Consider the following 20452-nt stretch of genomic DNA (forward strand, 5'->3'; position numbering starts at 1 on the left):
AGTGTCCTTTTATAGGGACAGTGCATGTACATACTGCAAAGGGTTTTTGTTTTTCTCTAAGACACAGCCCATAGTACAATAGAACAAAATTAACTTTGTGAAAATACTTTGCGCTGGATCTTTGCCCAGCTTTCATAGAGATTTCCAAATTCTTTCTTACTTTATTTGGAATGATAATACAGTTGCACTTCCTTATTGACAGTGTTTAATTTCCTGTTATTTGCTTGAGCAACAACTACTTGCACTTAGTCAGTAAAATTAGCAAAAATAGCTTAACTTGGCTAGTGCACATTTATGCCTTTCTGACAATGTCTGTAACTTTGCAGATCTTCAGATGAGTAGAATGTTTTTACTGCAGGCCAATTAAATAAATGTCAGTGGTTAACTACAATCTATTTTACAATAAACTTGTAGTTCTGGTTTTTAAGAATTAGCAAATAAAATATAAATCCAGAAATGATAGGTTTTTTGTTAAATATTAAATGCCAGATATGAGAACACAGCAGCTGTTTTGGAAGATTTGTACTTGCCATGAGAGGGATTTGCTGGTTTTGGAAATGGTTACTTCCCCAGTTTTGTGTGACATTCCTTTGACAATTTCTCTTTGCTAAGAGCATGGAAATATGATTTTGTAATTGCTTGATTGATGTCCTACTTTTACTCATAGTCTGGTATGATATTTTAGAAATTTAATTTATATTGAGAAGTCTTTAAAATTAAATTTTCTATAAGAATGACATAATGCACTGAGGTGGACCCTTATGGTATGAAATTGTAGATGAAGCAATTTAAAAATTACTGCCCTGAACTTCTGACTTTTTTCTAAAACATGCCTTTTTCTACTGAATTTTCACTACTTGAAAGAACATTCAGCATTTTATTCAATTCACACAAAGACATTAAATAAAGTTACTTCAGCCTGTTTATGTGTGTTTAACCTGCAAAAGCTGTTTAACCTGCAAAAAAAGTGAAAACAGCACTCCAAGAAGATTTTGAGATATTTTTTTCTTTCAATTTAAGTGGTTTGGAAATCTGGTTACCATGAACTGGTGGAATGACCTGTGGCTTAACGAGGGCCTGGCATCTTACTTTGAGTACCTGGGAGCCACCTTTGTTGAGCCCAAGCTTTCACTGGTAAGTGCCAGCGCTCACTAGCCAGGTTCCATCGTGCACAAAGGGAAGGAAGGTGCAGGAGATGGGAGCTAATCGAACAGTGCTATTATAAATGTCACTCCTGGGGGAAAGATCACTCAGTCCTGATTCTTTCCCTGTGGGGGCACTGGGATCATATCCAGCCCTCTGTGGCTGGTGCAAAGGACAGGTGGACAGCTGGGATTCTGCAGTGGCTGTTTGGCCCTAGATCTGTCATGTAGCAAACCCAGATTTCTCTCCTGGGTCCTGTTGTAGCTGATGGTTTTCCTCCTCACCTGCCAGGCTCTTTTCTAATTATCCCAATCCTCCACTATCTTTATGAGGCACAGATTAGGCTGGGTCATTTTGAGTCTGCTTACCCCACTGGGTCGCTGGATATCTGGTTGTAGATAAGACAAATTCAATAGCTAATCCAACAGCAGGGTAGAATTCCTTCCTGTTCTGCCCAAATGGGAATAAGCATAAATCATCCCATAGCATATTAGAAGACTCTGTCCATTGTTAAACTGAGATACAGATAGATAGGGTCTGCTAATTGCAGCCATGAGATGCGTGAGGTGCACTTGCCCTGCAATCTTAAATGTCTGTACATGGTGCCATCAGCTTCTGAAGGAAGGGAGGGCCTTGAGTCTGGGCAGTTTCTCCAGGGTGCTTTTATGTGGCTAAATTGAAACACCATTTGTTGTCACAGACATCTTTTGTGAAAAATCCTTTCTTTAGGATTTTTCCTTCTGGGAAGCTGAGGCCCCAGGAAGAGAATGTAAACAATGGTTGTCTGCTGCTGTGGAATGCAACAGGTGCATCCGTGATTGGCCCATGTTGCATGTTTACAACTAAGGGCCAATCAAAGACTGAGCTCTCTCTGGGACAGAATCAGGGAGAGCTCCTTTCTATTCTTAGCTTAGCAGCTTCTGAACCTTTCTCTCTATTCCTATTAGCATAGTCATAATGTAACATATATCATAAATTAATAAATCCAGCCTTCTGATCATGGAGTCAAGATTCTCATCTATCTCTTCACTCCTGCAACCCTTGCAAGCCCGGCAACAATTTGTCAATTTCCTTTTTGCATTCACCAAAGCTCTTAATTATATGTTTGATTGGAAACTCATAAAGACATGCCAAACAATTTCTGTCAGGAGTATTTCTAGGTCATGAGATATGCCTACCTTCTCCTTTGAACTTCAACAACAGCTCACTTTATTCTCTGCAATACAGTGTCTTAATACCAGTGAAAATTGTTAAGGTCTCTGAATTGTAAATTGGAAATAAATACTTGACTTTTTTTAAATTTAGACATTTAATTTAGAAGCTTGCCTTTCTGAAAATCAGCAGTTGTCATTTGTGTCCATAAAGTAAATTTTAATACTGGGCAATAATTCTGTTTGATACATTGCAGTTAGATAATGTGCCTTGGGAATGCAGACTTAATCACACAGGTGTAAGAACATAGATCTTGCCATTTTGTGGGTCATAAATGTTCACAGAGCCAGACAATGGCTGAGGTTAGCAGGCACATGTGCAAGTCATCTTGTCCAGCCTCCCTGCACAAGCAGGGCCACAGAAGATCCAACTGCCCAAGACAGCTCTCTGTGCCGAGACAGCTTTTGCAGGTGTCCAGGGATGGAGGTTCCACAACCTCTTGGGGCAACCTGTTGAAATGCTCAGTCACTTCCACAGTGGAAAAGCTGCTCCTGGGTGCTCAGAGAGAACCTGCTGTGTTTCAGTGTGTGTCCACTGCCCCGGTCCTGTCACTGGGCTGGCTCTGTCCCCTGCTCAGCTTCCGCTCAGGTACACACGCACATACAAACATACAACGCTGCAGAGATCCCTCTGAGCCCTCTCTACCCAGGTGAGCAGTCCCAGCTCTCTTAGCCTGCTCTTACAGGAGAGATGCTTCAGGCCCTTCCCTGAGCTGTTGACCATGGTAGGTGACAATTACTCAGGAGACATTTTCTGAGGAGCCACTTTCCTTCCCTGTTTCTCACGGGGTGACAGCAGCAATGCCACGCAGCTAAACCCTGGCACCTCCAGTAGCTTAGGTTTTAGGTTATTGCTCAGGGTTGCAGCAGAAGAAACAGGGAAATTAGGAGGAAAATGCTGCCATATTCATAGCATAAATAAATGAAATACAGGCTTTCAGTTTTCAGTATTTGTTAATTTGCTGTTTAATACAGTTGACTTATTTTTGCCTGAGGATTACACTGTAACTGACTGTCAGGCCCAAGCCCACAGTACTTTGAAGATGTAATATTTTCACTGGTCACTGATATAGGAAATGTCAGGATCAGGTATATGGTCCCTTGTTCTTCAGTAGAAAGCTAGGGAGTTGGGGAGTTTGCTTATAGAGAAATTATTCACAATAGTGCTAATTCCATACTCCTCATTCTCTCCAGAAAATTAGTATCTTCTGTTCATCTCACATGACAAGAATTGTCTTCTTCTTGCAGGATAAAATCTTTTATGCTCATGTTGTACAACCTGTCTTAAGGGAAGATAGTGAAATAGCTCGATCACTGTCAGAGAGTGAAGACAAGATCAAAGGATCATTTTCTTTAATGTCTCTTTTTGACAACATCACATACAGCAAGGTAAAAAAAAGAGATTTTTTTTTCCCATTTCTTGAAGATTCTAAGCTAATGGTATAAGGTAGGTTTGGGAGAAAATGTTGAACAATATTACTTTGTCATTCAAAACGTGTTTCTGCTGCACACACAAATTTATTGGGTGTTGCAAATCTACTTGGCTATGAAGGAAGAGGTGAAAACATCTTTAATCTCTGTGAAATATGAAGTGTGGGTGTAGACCAACTAGCATCTCTGGAATATTTGAAAAAATATTGCAGAAGTAATTGCAATAATAGTTCATTTTTTCTCTTTTTTTTTTGTACTCTAGGGGGCTTCTATAACCTGGATGCTTTCTGGTTTCCTGACTGAAAAGTTGTTCATCAGAGCACTTACTGTAAGTTTGAAAAAACAACTTTCTTTGTCTTGATTTATAAGTTTGAAAATTACAGTTGTACCAATTGCTTGCCTTGTTAATGGTTTTCACTGAATCTCCATGGATTCTGATGCTTCTCTTTGTTTCCTCCCAGTCCTATCTGAAAGAATTTTCCTTCTCAAATGCTAATCAAGATGATCTGTGGACCCACATACAGATGGTACTCATTTTATGTCTCTAGTATTCTTTTCCTGCTGTTTGGCCCAGTCCAAATTTAAGGCATAAACTGTTTGTAGAAGACTGCATTGGAATGTGGCTGTCTGTAGTGCAGTCTTTCTCCTGCATAAAATTTGCTTTGCCAGTTCCTCTGCTGGTGTCTTCCCAAGTGTTTATTTGGCTGTTCTGCTACACCTGAGATCAGTGGGACTGAGTGCAAGGAGTAGAGAGATGAGATGGGAAATCAGGACCAGGCAAAGTTTTGGGTTCCATGGTAATTACATAAGCCTACATGAAATTGCTCTGGAGCTTAGGTTTTGCTAGATCAGAGTGTGTGATGCCTTAGGCTTGATGATCAAAGATGCTGGGATGTCGCAGATCCAGCAGAGTCTCTACTCAGGGCAGTAGCTCAGCATTTCACCCTTCAATGGTTTTGGCAGAGATCTGACGAAGAAAACATATGCTAATATTAGGTTCTTTTATTAACAATCCACCTTCCTGGTCCTCTAAAGAAGGCTTCTTGTGTTTCAGATTCTGTCTTTAGAATGGAAGTGCTAGAATTTCAGATGCGCAATTCAGATACATTTTAAGTCAGTGAAGACTGTGCCAATTCACACTGGTTTGGGCTCCAGCTTAACGTCTCTCCCAATTTGTCTTTACTAGTTCATTTTATTATGACACTTAAATTAACTAGTCAAGTCTGTCATAGCCATAGAGGTGTGTAAGTATATTAACACTAAAAAGGAAAAGGTTAGCAGCAGGTTGTAGAATGAAAAATGTCATCTCAGTATTTCATAATTCCTGAAAATGGCTTATGCCTGTATTATGTCGTTATTAGGATGTCAAAAAGGTTCCTTGGAATTTGTTACATTGACTTTTTGCATGAGCCAAAGACCAGCAAGCTGCTAAGCATTATTTTGTTTACTATGTTAGGGGCACCCCCAGAGATTCACTGAAGCAGTATCAGTAAGTACCTGTTCATCATAACCATTTCTAATTTCTCTTTCCCTTTCAGGTCGTAGATGCACAGGATGAAGTTCAGTTGCCAGCACCTGTAAAGCAAATAATGGATTCCTGGACATGCCAGAATGGGTTTCCAGTTTTAACGTTAAATCTAACTTCGGGAACAATCAGACAGGAACAATTTTTTAATAAAAACAATAGAAAGAGTACTGATTCTTACAAGTATGTTTAGCTTGTGGTTTTATTGTATGTTTATACCCTGTTTTTTGACAGGAAATGCTTCAGTTACAACAATATGTTTTGATCATCTGATATTTTAACTTATGTTTTTTTCTTGTGATGAGCAGTCAAGCAAAATCTGTTTGAGATTTTGCTGGAATTTGCAATAGTTCTGCAGATCTTGCTTGTTTTTCCAAAAAGTTGCTTTCCTCTGGGAGAGTGACTTTTCCAAATCAGACGTAGGCGATGAATGTGTTGCAGGCAGGATTTTTGCCTGGCATTTTCTCCTCTCCTCATCCCTCAGGTCTGGGGACTTGGATGCACCACACTGAGCTTCCTTCCAGTGCACACATTCCCAGTCTCTTCTGCCTGACAAGGATAGAAGGGCTGCATTTAAATACTTAAATAAATGACCCCTTTCTCAGAAAGTGCTGATGCCCGAACAACAGTTTTAAGTTATTGTCAGTGAGCATTGCTAAGTGTCTGGGGCTTTTGAAAACTTACTAGATGTCTGAAAATGATGATAGAAGTAGCTGCCTTTCGTCACCCACTTTGGAAACTGCTGGCTAGGGTTTGAGCATTTATGAAGAAGCAGTTCTTATGGGTTTGGGGGTGCATGGATGGAGCCCTGAGATGAATTGTCATGTGAGGAAAAAGTGTAAAGAGCAAAATCCAAGCAGTTTTTCCTCGGAAATAATGGCTGGTAATACAAACAGACAAAAGGAATTTTGACAAGAGCCAAAGGGTTTCCTTTGCTCCCTATCTCCAGGAACTGTAAAGCATTAATCCATTCAATATTCTTGGTTAGCTCAGATAAGGAATTCTAAGTCACAAGTGGGAAGTCCTGTACAGTTAGCAAGCACAAATTACTGTATGAATGTAAGAAAGCCCAGGACCCATATTACAGAATTTTCCAGGCATTTGAAGCTTTCATCTCATTTACCAGAAAGGAGTTTTACATTCCCTAAGAAAAGAAATGACAGTTGTTGGAAAGACAGTTGTATTGCTTTCCTGGAACCTTTTTATGGTAGATGTGCTTCTGAAAAGTAGTTTTAAGGTCTCCAGAAATAGGATGAAGTGTAAAAAGTGAGGAGAATAAAATTGCTGCCTGGAGAAGGAAAGACAGAACAGAAAAAAAATGGTATTGAAATACGTAGCACTGAACAATATTCTTGATATGAGTGCCTTTTAAAAGCCATGCTAAAACTCCCTTTTGGAGAAGATAAATGCTGATCCAGCAGAAGTACCATTATCTGACGAGGTTGCATGCAACAGAGAGGACAGAAGGTAGATGGATATTCTTGTAGGATGGAACTAATCTGCACTGTAGTTTAGCATCAGCTAAGAGGGACGTTTAAATATAAGAATTTTAATAATATCCTTTTATTTGTCAAGTAACACCTGGATTATTCCTATTTCTTGGATGAGAAATGGATCATCACAACCCTTAACATGGCTAGATAAAAGCAGCAGTAAGTAATGTATTTATTTGCACATTCGAAAACCAAACTGATGAGAACACTCGAAAGTCTTTTTTAAAAAAGGATATATTTGAATTGAATAGGGACATAAAACTTTAATACAGAAATGTCTCTGTTTATCCATAGCAATGATTTTGTGCCAAAAAATAGCAGTAGATTTTCCATTAGGTCAATATAATGTTCTTTTCTCTGTTCAAACTTCAGTGCAAGCTTGAGTTTTTAATAAGATGGTACAACTTGTTTTAGGAGTAGAAATTTCTACAGAAATTATGATTTTATATTTTTTTACACAAATCCAAACTTTTAGGTCCTCATGCTTCTGTAATATTCTTCCCCCAACAGATCTCATTGATGTTAATGACAGGTTTTGAATATAGACAGGATCTCAGCTGTGAAATATCAGAAAATTATCAGCTCGAGTAGTAGATAGAAGACTGAAAAAATTAACACTGGCTGTGGGAAGTGACCCAAATATTATTGCACATTAATACCTGTAACAACAGGAAAATTAATGTTTTCAACAGCATTTAATTTGTTTATGCAAATTAAATTTAAAATTATCAATATAATAGGATTTTTAAAGTTTTAAATTCTTACAATAGAAAGTGATTTTATGGGTGTCATGGAATAAAAAATTCAGTTCTTTCTGAACTCAGTGCTTTCCAATAGCTTTTTCCTTTTTTTGAGAAAGAAGAAGCATAATCATTAGAATGGGGTAATCATTTTGCTTTGGCAAGTCAGGCATCCATCAGGTTTTAGATGAGTCAAAATAAGATGCAGGAGGATGCTTGAGGGCAAATATTCAATATGCTGTGTGCATTGCAGCTCTCCACCCTCTGTTGGCAGGGGTTAAAAGTGACTTCCTCTTTTTTTTAGGCAGTAAGATAGCTTGAGTGACCATTAATTTGACTGTATACAGACAGGCAAATGCACGTATATTCCTCTGAACACAGGATGAATCTTGCAGCACTTGCTCTGTCTGAACACTGGAGTGCTCAGAGTAGAGCTCTGGTGGGGGTAGACTACTCACCAGTATGGACTTACTGTCCTAACAGAGCGTGCCTTCTCAAATGAGGGTTCTGTGATAACAGAATACTCCTCTGATGAGGCAGCTTAGAGCCCTCAGGGCTTCACTGGCTCCTTCAAAGCACAGCAGGCTCTCAGGAGCAGTCAACCAGGCAAGAACACATGAGTAGTGAAATGGAATGCAGGAGGAAGCTGTTAGTAACTGATGTAACTCAAAAGGACTATGGAACTATCTTCTTTAAAATAAGCATTTTTGATTACTTGTCTCTTGGTTAAACTTAATAGGTTTGGGGTTTTTTTCCCCCTTGATCTGCATTTATCTGAATAAATGGAGATGGGTGGTCAGTTCTTCTGTGAGGTGCTGAGCGCTGTGCTTTGGAGCTGGGAGCAGCAGGTGTGCTGTGGATCTGTGCCCTGCAACAGGCTGGGACGATATTGCTCCTCATCCTGAGAGTTTACTGTTGAGTAAACTTCCTCAACTCTCACAGCTGCCTTTCAGCTAAAGGGCTGGAGCCAAGTGGGTCTTCAGCCTCCTCCTTAGAATCCCAAGGTGCTCAGTACCTGAGGAATCATTGGCTTGTTGAGGTCGTCCTGCTGGGCAGAGCAGAGATCTCAAGTGCACTGAGCTTTTGGGGGGTTCTTTTTGAGTCCAGCCTCAAACTTTTCTCATACCTCAGAGGAGCAGCAAGTCCATTGTTTGTAAATTCAAAAGAAGCAGTGCATGGAAAACAAAATGATACATTCTAATGTCACTTTACAGAAATGTTTCCTGAAATGCAAGTATCAGAGTCAGACTATGACTGGATCTTGCTAAATGTAAATTTAAGTGGATACTACAGAGTGAACTATGACCAATTAAACTTGAAGAGATTAGCACGCTTGCTTGAAAATGATCCAAAGGTAAGATCATGTTTGTTTTCTCAAGCTTATGAACAGACTCTTTCTGTATATTTTTTCATGCTGTTTTTACCTGGAATCACGTTGATGAAAATCTGGAATAATGACAAACCCACCATTGCACCACTAGTCACTGCCTTTTTGTAGTGGAAAAAGACAGGCCTGAACAGTTTCAGATAACTTTACATGACATTTTGTCTTCAAATTTGTGTTACTAGCCTATGGTTCTTCTGCTCTCTTTAAATCTCTCTCAAGGAGCTTTCAGTATGAATGTGGGATTTCAGCCTTAGCAAGTACAAAGTAATTATGAAAAAGGAAAATTGTGAGAAAGTTTATTTCCATGTTTTGTCAAACCATAGTGTTTCTGCCTGTAGAATAAAAAAAAAAAAACAAAACAACCTTTTTTTTTGTGGGTTGGTTGGGGTTTTGTGGATTTGGTTGTTTGGATTTTTTGGTTTTAGATTTTTGTGGATAATTTTCCTAGAAGTTCCAATCAATTCGATTTGAGCTCTTTCAGTCCTCTGTAGACAGTGACTTAGAATAGATCGCATCCCGCCTTTGACTTGCCATAGCCTGAGCTGAAGGTGAAAGTGGTCCAGAACAAATGTGACTTTTTATGGGGTTGCATGGTCTCGGTGCTGCCTAATCCTACAGTGAGCCAGAGGCTGCAATAGTGGTGTCAGCTCATTTGTTTTGCTAACCAAAGTGAGAAAATTTAACCTTTTGACCTAATAGTAATCGGTACAATCTTTCTCTAGAGAGTCTGGACACAAGGCTCATCAGAGCATATGAAACCTTCCTACAGCACAGCGGCTCCATTTCTTCTAGGCTTCTTTCTTTCAGGGCAGACCTACATCATCAAGATGTTGGGTGTGGGTTGACTTGGGCCATTTTTTGGTGCCATACAGGGTTGCAAAAATGTAACTCTGGGCCAGACAGGAGGGGCAGGAATAGTCTGTTAAGTATAGGTTTGGTCACATTCAAGCAAGACAGTTTCACATGTAGCATTTTCCAGAAGAGAGCTCAAAACTAGTAGCTAACAAGTAGCATGGGCTATTAAAGACCACAAAGGAGTTATTTTGGATTCACCGTGACAAGTGCATTAACTGCAGAACAGCTGTGGATAGCACTAACAGTAGGACTGCAATCACAAGCCTAATTTCTTGAGTGAAAACATTCAGCAATGGCCAAGGACGCATCTTACCATAAGGCATCCCTTCTGGGAAGGGTGAGGAGGACAGACACATCTTTCTGTGCCTAAAATTTTGTGTCAAATTCTCACAAACCCCAGCCATGTACAAAATCAGGGTGCATTCTCTGCCTTATTAACCACAACTGTGCGAAGTGCCTTGGGTGGTACTGTGGTCAAACTGTCTGCTCTTTGTGGTAATGCTTCCTGGTGGGAAGTGTTCTTGGCAGCAGTTGTGCAAAACTGTCTGTTCCTCACGGTCATGCTGTTTTTTACGTTTCTTGGTATCGAGAGGTGGAACGAGAACACGCAGCTTCCACCCAGCCCCACATTCCTGCCCAGGACACCTGACTTGTGTCTGCTTTCAGCATCTCTGCCCTGCTTTATGCTCCCAGCTGTCACAGGGAATGCTTGCCCAGGCAGTAAACTGCAGGGGCGTGGAACAGGGAGGGCACAAGGAGGACAGCAGTCCTGCCACGAGAGCGTGAGATACACGCGTGTAAGCAGAGAAACAGCCACGACTGTGCTTGGGTCGTTTATTTCATGGCAGTGATAGACACGCTGCTCTGCACAACTATATTTAAACCTCAAAAGGGAAAAATGTACCAAAATTGTGTAGCTGGGATATTTTGAAGAAATGTGGCATTTCCATGTTTTAATTTCAATTACAGCATGCAAGTAAGAGGAGTCTTTAAATTCTCTGCTTAATGGCCCGTAGTTATATTTTTATATACAACGTAATATATATTATGTAGCTCTGTGTACAGCACATATCTCTTAAAGCACATAAATAATTTCAGGTTAAAATTCAGGATCCATTTCTCAATGTTTTGTAGGCTGTTTTGATATAGAAAACCTCTTAGGGATGTTCTGAAACATTGTAAAGCTTTTAGTAAACTCTTAATGACATGTTGAAATCAACTAACACAACACCAATGCTTTCTGCAGGCTATTCCCGCTGTCAGCAGGTTCCAGCTGATAGATGATGTTTTTGCATTGAGAGAGTAAGTATGTCTCCAATATATTACAGAAATTGATTTAAAAATATGACTGCACTCATATTTTCTAGTTTCTAGTTCTGCTTCCTTCATTCCTATCCATGTGTGCCTCCTAAGAATAACTGCTTTGACAAAATGGTTGGGAGTTACTTAATCCCTTCTTTTGTCAGGGCTGAGTGATTTACTTCAAATTTTATTTTGTTCCAGCTCCAAGGAAATTATTTTAAATAGTTGCACTGCTATGAGTTCTTTGAAGATTAACCTGTATTTAACAGAAAAAGTACTCCAAATGAAGACTGAATCTTCCTTCATTTATTCTGGACTATCTCAACCGTTCTGTACTGCGTCACTCAAAACCTTTTTAATTTCTCTTTCTGAGTCATGACTCGGTTGTTCAGGTCTGTGGTGCTAAGGAGGTCAGCAATGTTGTAGGGAGCTGAGAAGCATTAAGTGTGTCTGTGCCTCACAGAGGTGCCAAAAGCATCAGACACCGATGATGAGGGTGTCCCTGCGATGAGGGACCTCAGGGATGAGATGGCCAAAGCACACAGTCCTGCTTCAGGGCCTGTGGAAGTTCCTCTGACAGGATGAAGTAAAAATTCCCATTTCTCCTCCCATAGGAATATCCTTTTCCAGAAGAGAGCTCAAAACTAGGAGCTAACAAGAAATGTAACTGTGAAGTACAGAACTGCGCTGCTATACAAGTGCACCAAAAATATTTTTTTTCTGTAGAGGGGGTCTTGAATTGGATTTTTTTTGTGAAAAAATGAATTCCATGCTTATTACACACTGAGGGACAGAAATGCCATGCTGAAGAAGTTAATTCCACAAATAGTGTGTCTGCGAATTAAATGGTTTGACTTTTACAGTATTCCACAAAAGAACATATAATGAAAATAAGTTGTTTCATAATAAAAATAAAGTTGTATTATAACTAAGACAGTACTTCTTAATTTTGATCCAGTGGGACAGACTGCCCTGCTGCCAATGTGTTTGTACCATATCCTGCAGACACAGAGTGTGCATGCTGCCATACTTACTGCCATGATTGGCCTGTTCCTTTGATAGCAGCACAGTGCTCCTTCATAGATGGTTTGAGAGTTCACCTCCTAAAATCACCATCCATTTATATTTCTTTTACTTTTTCCAGTGCCTTTTCTAGGTTACTTTTCACACAGTATTCTGATGCTTTATTGTCTGCTCCATAAATAAACATATATGTGTGGTAGGTGGTTAATGTGAATAAGCATGCTAAAATGTGTGGGCTTTTTTGTTTTGTTTTGGGGCTTTTTTACATAGATTTGGATATGTTCCAATTGAAACAGCACTTGAGCTAACGAAATACCTTGCCAGAGAGGATGAACTCTTCATATGGAATGTGGTATTGTTAAACCTTATACCTGAGAATTTGGAAAGTATGCTGAAGAACCATGCAGTATATCCACTTTTAAAGGTATGACCATTTTGTTAGTTACCAAAGATGTTAGACCACACAAATACATTAGTCTAAAATTAATGCTTTTTAAATTCTCTAGGATGTAGTGGTGGCTATGATTCAGAGAGCTTGTGATTGTTGTTCCATGACTTTATCAACTTTTGGGGTTTTATTAAAAAGGAGGAGGTACTTAATTATACATATTAGTCAATTATAAGTCTCATTGAGTCTTATCTGATCCTTAATGAAAAACAACAATGCATTCACATTCCTGACATTAAGCTTCATCCTTGATTGTTTGAAACAGTGAATTTGGAAAACAGAACTGTCTGTCAGTAGCAAGTGAAAGGACAACACTGCTATGTATAAAAGGCATATAGTGTATTTGTGCTCTGTGCTTTGTACTGCTTTCCGTTCACCTTCATGGAGTGAAAGAAGGAATAGTGTTTAGCTACTAATTAAACTTACTCTCTCCCATATTTGACTTACCTGAGATACTACTGTCACATTTATTTCCTTGACTACTGTTTCAAGATTCACACTTATGTTTAAAGTACAGTCCCACAGTGTTAGTTAAGTTCTAAAAAGTAAAGGTATGTTAAAATAAGTGAGAAGAACACAGTATTTTCTATTGAGAAGGGCTTTTTCCTGTTTCTCTGAGAATTTGTTGTCTTTCATTATAAGTTCAAAGGTCCTAGTGATGTGAAATGGTAATGTGTCAGTTTAAAGTACAGGTATATTGTATTTTAGACCCAGTTTATATTTAATTTAATGCTCTGTGTTTTCAAGACATTAATAGCCATAGATTTTTAGGATAAACTGAGGAAATAAGGAAAATAAAAACTTGTATCTAAATGAAAGTAATTTTTCTTTCCCTTCTTTTAAAAGAAATACCTTTTAAAGAGAATGTTGCCAATATACCATTATTATGCAGGTTTTATTCGTCAAAATGCCAATGCTTTGGAAGATGACTATTTTGCTCAGTAAGTTCCTCTTTTCTTAAGAGTTTTTTCTGGTGTGATTGGATCTGATACATTGCAGTTTGCTCAAGTAAATTTAAATGCAAGATACAGGAATAATTCTCTAAATAATGTGAACGCAACTGAATTGTTATTTTACTGTTCTGTAAGTGTGACACCTTTGACAGGAACATAAAGGGTGATAGTTTAAGGATCTTTAATTTTAAGGATCATTTAATTTTAGCGGTAGTTCTCATTTGTCAGAGAACAGGCTCAGCAGGCTGCTGCTAGTTGAAGAAAAACTGACTGCAATGAACTTAAGATCTGATTCTTGGGTCAATTACTAACTCTTCAAAATATTTTATTTTGCAAGGCCACTGCAGCCACAGGCTTAAACATCAGAGTTGGATCACTTCCAAGGGGAATATAAACCACACAAAAAACTTACAAAAATATAATACATTGGTTGCCTCACTATATATCCACTAATATTAATTCTGGGGACCATTATTGTTTGTTTAGTTATTTTATTAATACTCAATTGTTCCTAGTAGAGGTTCTTGTGGATTAATGGCATCGTGTTGTGAAACTGTGGTGGTCAGGCACAGTGCAAGTATGCCAAATGTGGTATGCATATATTTTATTCTTACTGTTTTAACTTCCCTTCAAGAGTGTATTTGGAAAAACTCTTGGCAACAGCGTGCTGGCTGGGCCTCCAAGACTGTTTGGACCTGTCATCTGAACTGTATGCTAAGTGGAGGGACAATCCTGAGTACAAGTAAGAACGGTGATCTGCTCTTAGAGGTGTGCCTGTCTAAGGGAGGTGGAAAGTTAAATGGCTGTTACAAGGGGGAGGTAGAATGAGAAATGCCTCTGTACAGTGCTCTCATTTATTGACAGAACGGCAGAATTTAAGACAATTATGTCTACCCAAACTCTCCCTCTTCCCCAAATCCCAGCTTTATGATGATTTCATAATTGCTGCTTTTTACATAGACTTAACAGGCTGGAGGATGCAGATTTTGCAATGAAGACAAAAAGCTGGTTAGCCATGTAACAGGTGAACCTCCTAGGACTGTTAATATCCCATGTGGCCCAGTCCCTTTGCAGTAGTACAGCCTTGGGATTGTCACATACACCAACTCAGCTTTTAAGCTTCTCTTAACAATCCTGAGTGAAGTGATGTTTGCATGATATAGCAAACATCTGCCCCTGGTGAGCCATCAAAGTGCCTTGGATGTTCTGTGCTCACATAACGAGGTGTTGGGAATAGCTGTCAGTCCCTATGCTGGTGCTGGAGCCCAGGGGTTAGGGGTCTGGTCTGTGACGATGGACTCTCAGGAAGAGACTTTCTGTATTCAACCATTGCATCATTGAAAAAAATTTACAATGTATTGAAATTCTTATTCTCTTTTCCTCCCTCTTTCTTTTGATGTTTTTCTATGCAATAGTCAAATAGTGTTGGCACTGGTGAGTGAGTATTTAAAGTTTCTTTTTATTTGTGGTAGTTGTGATTAACATTTCAGTTTTATTTTATATATGTTGATAGATGTAGTTGGCTAAGTAAACTGAACTTGTACCATTATACTTGAGTTTTCTAAAATAGTTTCATAGTGATCATCCTTATAAAAGCCAAACTGAGTTTTGCAGTTAGACTGAAAAGTTTAAATAGCCTACATAAATTTTGTTCGATTCTAAAGAGAATATTATTGCAATTCCACACTAAAAGCAACAATGCTATGCTGAATTGTCAGTCTATTTTCAAAATAGACATCTTTCCCTACTAATAACATTTGAGGTGATGGAATACTACATACCTTGTTTGACCTGAATAGCTGAAAATCTGCGAAACACATTAGCTGATTGGGTTTGGAATTTGATTAAGAATATTAATTTTGCTGTCCTTCTTGACACTGAGAAAAGTTCAAATGGATTTTACTGGGCTTTATGTGTGGAAAAAATGAAACTCTGAATTTGGTTAAGTTAAACATCGTCATTAAAAAATGATCATGTTTTAAGGAGAAAACCCCATAGAAGACAGGACACTTCTTAGGTTTCAAGTGACAGATCACTGTTCCCATGCAGTTAATGAGACTTTACTTATGCTGAGTAGGAGAGGAAACAGGCACAATTCATTTTTGACCCATATTTCACAGACAAATCCCTTTAGATGCTCTTATGTGCTCCATGCTGAGAGCAAATTCACAGCAGCTGTTTTGCCACAGGTGGAACCCAGAAGGATTCTCACATCTGTGGAACGAAGTAATGCATTTCTGCTTCAGATTGGGTGATCAAATTTCAGCTGAACTTTTCCAAATTGTTCTGAGCAGAACGTAACTGGACTTAATACAGTGCATTTTCATCTGTTTCATGGAAATAACTAGAGCTGTAAATCCCAGCCAGTTTCTCAGTTTTACTCTTTTTTCATTATAGGAGTGTAGTGAAGCTTGCTAAATTAATGTATTCTTTTAGATGCTGTTAGTGGCTTGTCTTTTGAAAGAAGGAAACTAGCCTTGGGGAGGGACAGTATTTCAGTCCATTTTACTTTTTTACTAAAGGTTCACATATGCTGCTGCTACTCTCAAAAGTTAAGAAATCGCCATGTTATTTCTGGATTGATTCCCAAAACACAATGTAAAATAACCTGCCCTGCTTTCCAGCAGCTTTTTGCATCTTCCCCAACATCCAGAAATGAGGGATCCTGGCAGGCAAGTAATGTCAAATCACACAGCCAGGAAAGATGAGTTTATTCAGCAATGTCAAATCACACAGCTTATTCAAGATTAATAAATCACACCCCTCACTTAATATAATCTCAAGCTCCAAAGTCCCTTTTTGGACCATACTGGACATTCTCTGGGAGCAACACAACATAAACCACTTCAGGGCCCCCACAGATGTCACCAGCCAGGAAACCATTTCCCCATAGCAGGCAATCCAGCCTGCTTCAAATGTTGTACATCAGAGTTGCAGCCAAATGATACACAGAACTTGGCTACTCACATACAACTTTACACTTATTAATGAACATTTTCTTGCAACTACTGGAGCAGCTTCAGTAGCAAAATAAATAGCTGTACTTTGGCCAAAATAGCTTTACCCTGTCATCACCTTACTATGACCTCTTACTGCAACATTATGAAACGATTATGAAACAAATTACTAAACCCTATAACTCAGATCTGTTAGAGAAGGATTCCTCACAGGGCAATACTTTAGACTGACAAAACTACTCTACATGTCATTCTTAGTGATAAATCCCTTATGTTCCAAATAGCTAGGTAAATGAAGCCAAACTATTTTTTAAAGTAAATATAGAACATGCCTATGCTCTCTGTTAGTATGACAATGAAATCCCCACATCTGCAACAGAATTACCAAAATCCCTCCATCTTGCCTTTTCACTAACAAGCGATGTCTGTCATGTAAAACACCCAAGTCTTTTGCTCTTTCCTACTAGTCCTTTGTTTCCAAAACTTATAACTTCCTGTTATCTACCTTGTACTGTAAAGATTGATGTCATATATCCTTCCTCCTGACTCACTAACTCTGTTGGAATCATCCTCATTTTCTCTAGGATAATCTGCTGAAACTCAGAATTTTTCTCAAATTATTTAAATTTGAATTTGCTGTTTCCATATGGGCTTGAAGAATGGCTTTTCTTACCAGAAACTTACCTGTTTTCCTAAGTGTATCCCCTGATCAAAGGGAGGGCATTTTTTACACCTTCATTTACAATCTTGGCTTAATGTAATAATAAGCAGAATTAACTGAATTACATAGGGAAGTCAAATGTTTTGCTTATAGCAATGGGACCCATTCTTCTGTAGGGGCATTAGTCCAAAATACCATTAGATGAAACTGTTTTCAGATAGCCTGCATAGTAGAACACTGCTTTCACTGAAAAGTGTTTACAATGTCTTAATATTAGGGACACATCATTGCTACAGAAAAAATTTCCTGTTCAGCCTTTGCATATGGAGCATTACACTGGTAATGTTTACATTTAGTTTCTGTTATGAAATTCATTGCCCTGTTGAGGACTCTTCCCTGGGGACGGAGTAATAGGAGGCTGCCTGTTGCATGGAAAAATGTCCCTTCTGATTCCTTCTGTGCTGCAAATGGCTTTTCCTACCGGGTGCATTCACTGAAGGAACTTAGAAAAGGCTTGTCTGGGATGATGCATATATGCATTAGTGCACTCTTTAATGGTGTGATCCATTTCCTAGGCTGTGATGGGGAACAGTGGCATTGACCCTGTATGTACACAAAATACTCTGGTCCAATTGCTCTAAAAACATTGGAGTTTTTTGTTTCCTTTAAACTGCATGCTTTTAAAATGTTTAAATCATAAATAAAGCAAACAGATTTCCTATCTTTATTTACACTGATATTTTATATTTGCATTGCTGTGCATTTTTCAACTGTAAATAAACATTTGGTTTCAGTTACGCATTTACAACAGGATTTGTCCCTACAACAGTAGAGTACCTTTAAATATTTTACCTTGCAGAATCCCCTTTCTAATTAGAAGAACAGTCTGCTGCTATGGTATTGCAGTGGGAAGTGATAAAGAATGGAATTTTGCATGGGAGATGTACAACCATACCGACTCCATTGAAGAAGATGAAGATATCCTGCTCCATGCCATGAGCTGTGCCAAAGAGCCATGGTTACTTTACAGGTAACCTTGATCAAAGTATATCTTTGTGTATGTACAAGTAAATAACAAGAACAAAAATACTTTACTGTGCAAAGCTGGTAGAGGTTTGCTTGCCACAGAGGCATCTGTCTTGTCAACCACTGGTAACATTTTAAAGAGTTTTGTTAGGGAGCAAGTATGAAAAATGGGACAAACAGCAATAAACAATCCTTCTGCAAATACAAACATCAGGTCTTGAGTCCTGACTCCATGTGGGCCAACCAAAAAGTTAGGACATATATTAAAGAATCTTGTTCAGAAGTTTCCAGAACCTAGTTTGGAATGCTGTGTTTATTTTCTTTTACTGGCATTTTATCTTTGTCAGTAAAATGATGTTGAATTCTCTAATCAGTCATACTTGTAGTAGCTAAAGCATTTGTTAAGGGGTGGAATTTTGGCAGTGATGGTCTAAAGAATTATCATCATAAAGAAACATTCGCATAAACTCCGTGGGTCTAAAGGTGTAGAAGTAATGCTTTAGTCCTTCCAGTGTGGTGGTCATTTGGGAAGACAGAAAAATATGACTAAGATAGTAAGAGAATAAGATAAGAAATATGAATAAGAGAATAAGATAAGAAATGTTGCAAAGAGATGCCCAACCACCTATACTAATTTCCCCCTTGACCCATGATCCTATTGCCTTTTTCTTGGAACAGGCTAGCACCATTCCCTGATAAATCACTAAGTTTTTATGAGCTTCTTCCTCCATGTACTCCAGTAGCTGACAAACCAATCTGTTTTTTGAAATGCCACCTAGGGAGTGTTTTGGGGTGAAGAATGTTAAGATGTGCTTTCCCTGGCCCTCACAATTATGTCCATTATGTTAAACATAGGGCCTGCAAAAGGGGAGAAACCCAGCTCTACCCATAAAGCAGCTGCCTGCAACACACTATGAGAAAATAACTATAAAAGGGTTCATTTGGAAGTAGGAGCATGCAAGGTAAAACACTGAGGCAAGACAGAGAATAATTACTTTTCAAGACGTTCAGGCATTCACTGCCACTGACATCATTAGAAGACACTTCTGAAATCCTGCCTTAGTCCTCATAAAAAAATTTTAATTGAGTCTCGCTGTAGGGGAACCTATAAACAGGTTGTTTTTGTGTAAAAGTGTCTCACTGGCATACTCTATAGGCTCCATCTGAGTCACAATGAGGTGAATTGCCTGAAGGTGAAGGGCAGTCTGCCTTTCCAGCTGGTAGGAGCACTTGTCTTTCTGGTGCCAAGATAAGAAACACATCTATGTCCATTTGATATTCTACACCCTCACTTTACTAAGTGAAGAGTCTGTGTGCAAGAACAAATGTTAAGGACAGAACCTGAGCTGGATATACCTGAGCTGAATATACCTGAGCTCAGAGTGACAACAACTTTGGTATAACCTTCCACATGCTGATATTATTTGAGATAGGATGTTTTGTGAACTGGATTTCATTTCCAGATTGCAATACTGTATATTTCCATTTTAAAACACAAGTGAAAGGTTCACTTCTTTCCTGCTTTTCTAACAGGTACTTGCAATATGGACTCAGTGACACATTATTTTCTTCCAATTGTACTTCAGTCATCATCTCACATGTAGCGACTAAGGATATTGGGCACCATATAGCCTGGGAATTTGTTACGGAAAATTGGCCACTTTTATGTCAAGGGTAAGGAACAAGTTTTGGTTTCCTTTAATTTCTGTGGCTCTTTGGCTTCTTCCTCTCTTTTATGTTTGAGCTATGAAATTCAGGTGCAGATTTTCCTTCCAGGGATGGCTATTTGTAATGATTGATTCAATTGAGTATGCAGAGCAGAGTTTTCAGAAGATTCAACTCTGATCAGGGTTTAATGCCAAAGAATAGCTCATCAAACATAGAAGACTTTAAAAATTATTCTGTTAATGACTGTTTCTGTACTTTTAAGTACTCCTGGGAATCCTGACTCTAGAAGTGGGTTTATCTGCTGGGATTTTACAAGAGGGTGTAAATGCTGTAAATTGTGGGTATAAAATGCTGAAGTAAAATCCTCATATGTAAATTATTGGTAACACTAGAAAAGGCAAGTTGTAGCAGACTTGAGTCATATCAACTTGTTCCCTTACAGAGCTTTTCTGTGTTCCAAATTTATGAGAAATTTGCTGGAAAATTGTCTCCTTATTTTCAAACGAAAAGAATAGTGCAAGTGTTTTTTTGTATGCTACCCTCAAGATAGCAACAGGAACATCAGCTTGTTAGACACATTACCAGTTAGTTGTTTTAGCTCAGTTTGGCTGTATGGCCTCAGAGACATT

The 20452-nt window shown here is 38.7% G+C and overlaps 1 protein-coding gene across 2 annotated transcripts in view; it reads left to right on the forward strand.

Annotated features, from left to right (window-relative positions):
- Positions 1-20452, forward strand: part of LVRN (laeverin) — a 34042-nt gene that overhangs the window by 12303 nt on the left and 1287 nt on the right. For both annotated transcript variants that reach the window (XM_059492322.1, XM_059492323.1), the window contains exons 6-18: positions 1021-1134; positions 3603-3743; positions 4048-4113; positions 4247-4312; positions 5324-5493; positions 6886-6962; positions 8758-8897; positions 11032-11087; positions 12381-12534; positions 13405-13499; positions 14146-14253; positions 17989-18159; positions 19689-19829. In XM_059492322.1, coding sequence (XP_059348305.1) covers positions 1021-1134; positions 3603-3743; positions 4048-4113; positions 4247-4312; positions 5324-5493; positions 6886-6962; positions 8758-8897; positions 11032-11087; positions 12381-12534; positions 13405-13499; positions 14146-14253; positions 17989-18159; positions 19689-19829 — 1499 coding nt within the window. The remainder of the gene's footprint in view (positions 1-1020; positions 1135-3602; positions 3744-4047; positions 4114-4246; positions 4313-5323; positions 5494-6885; positions 6963-8757; positions 8898-11031; positions 11088-12380; positions 12535-13404; positions 13500-14145; positions 14254-17988; positions 18160-19688; positions 19830-20452) is intronic.

The sequence above is a fragment of the Ammospiza nelsoni genome, chromosome Z (genome assembly GCF_027579445.1).
Source record: "Ammospiza nelsoni isolate bAmmNel1 chromosome Z, bAmmNel1.pri, whole genome shotgun sequence".
Taxonomy (NCBI): Eukaryota; Metazoa; Chordata; class Aves; order Passeriformes; family Passerellidae; genus Ammospiza; species Ammospiza nelsoni.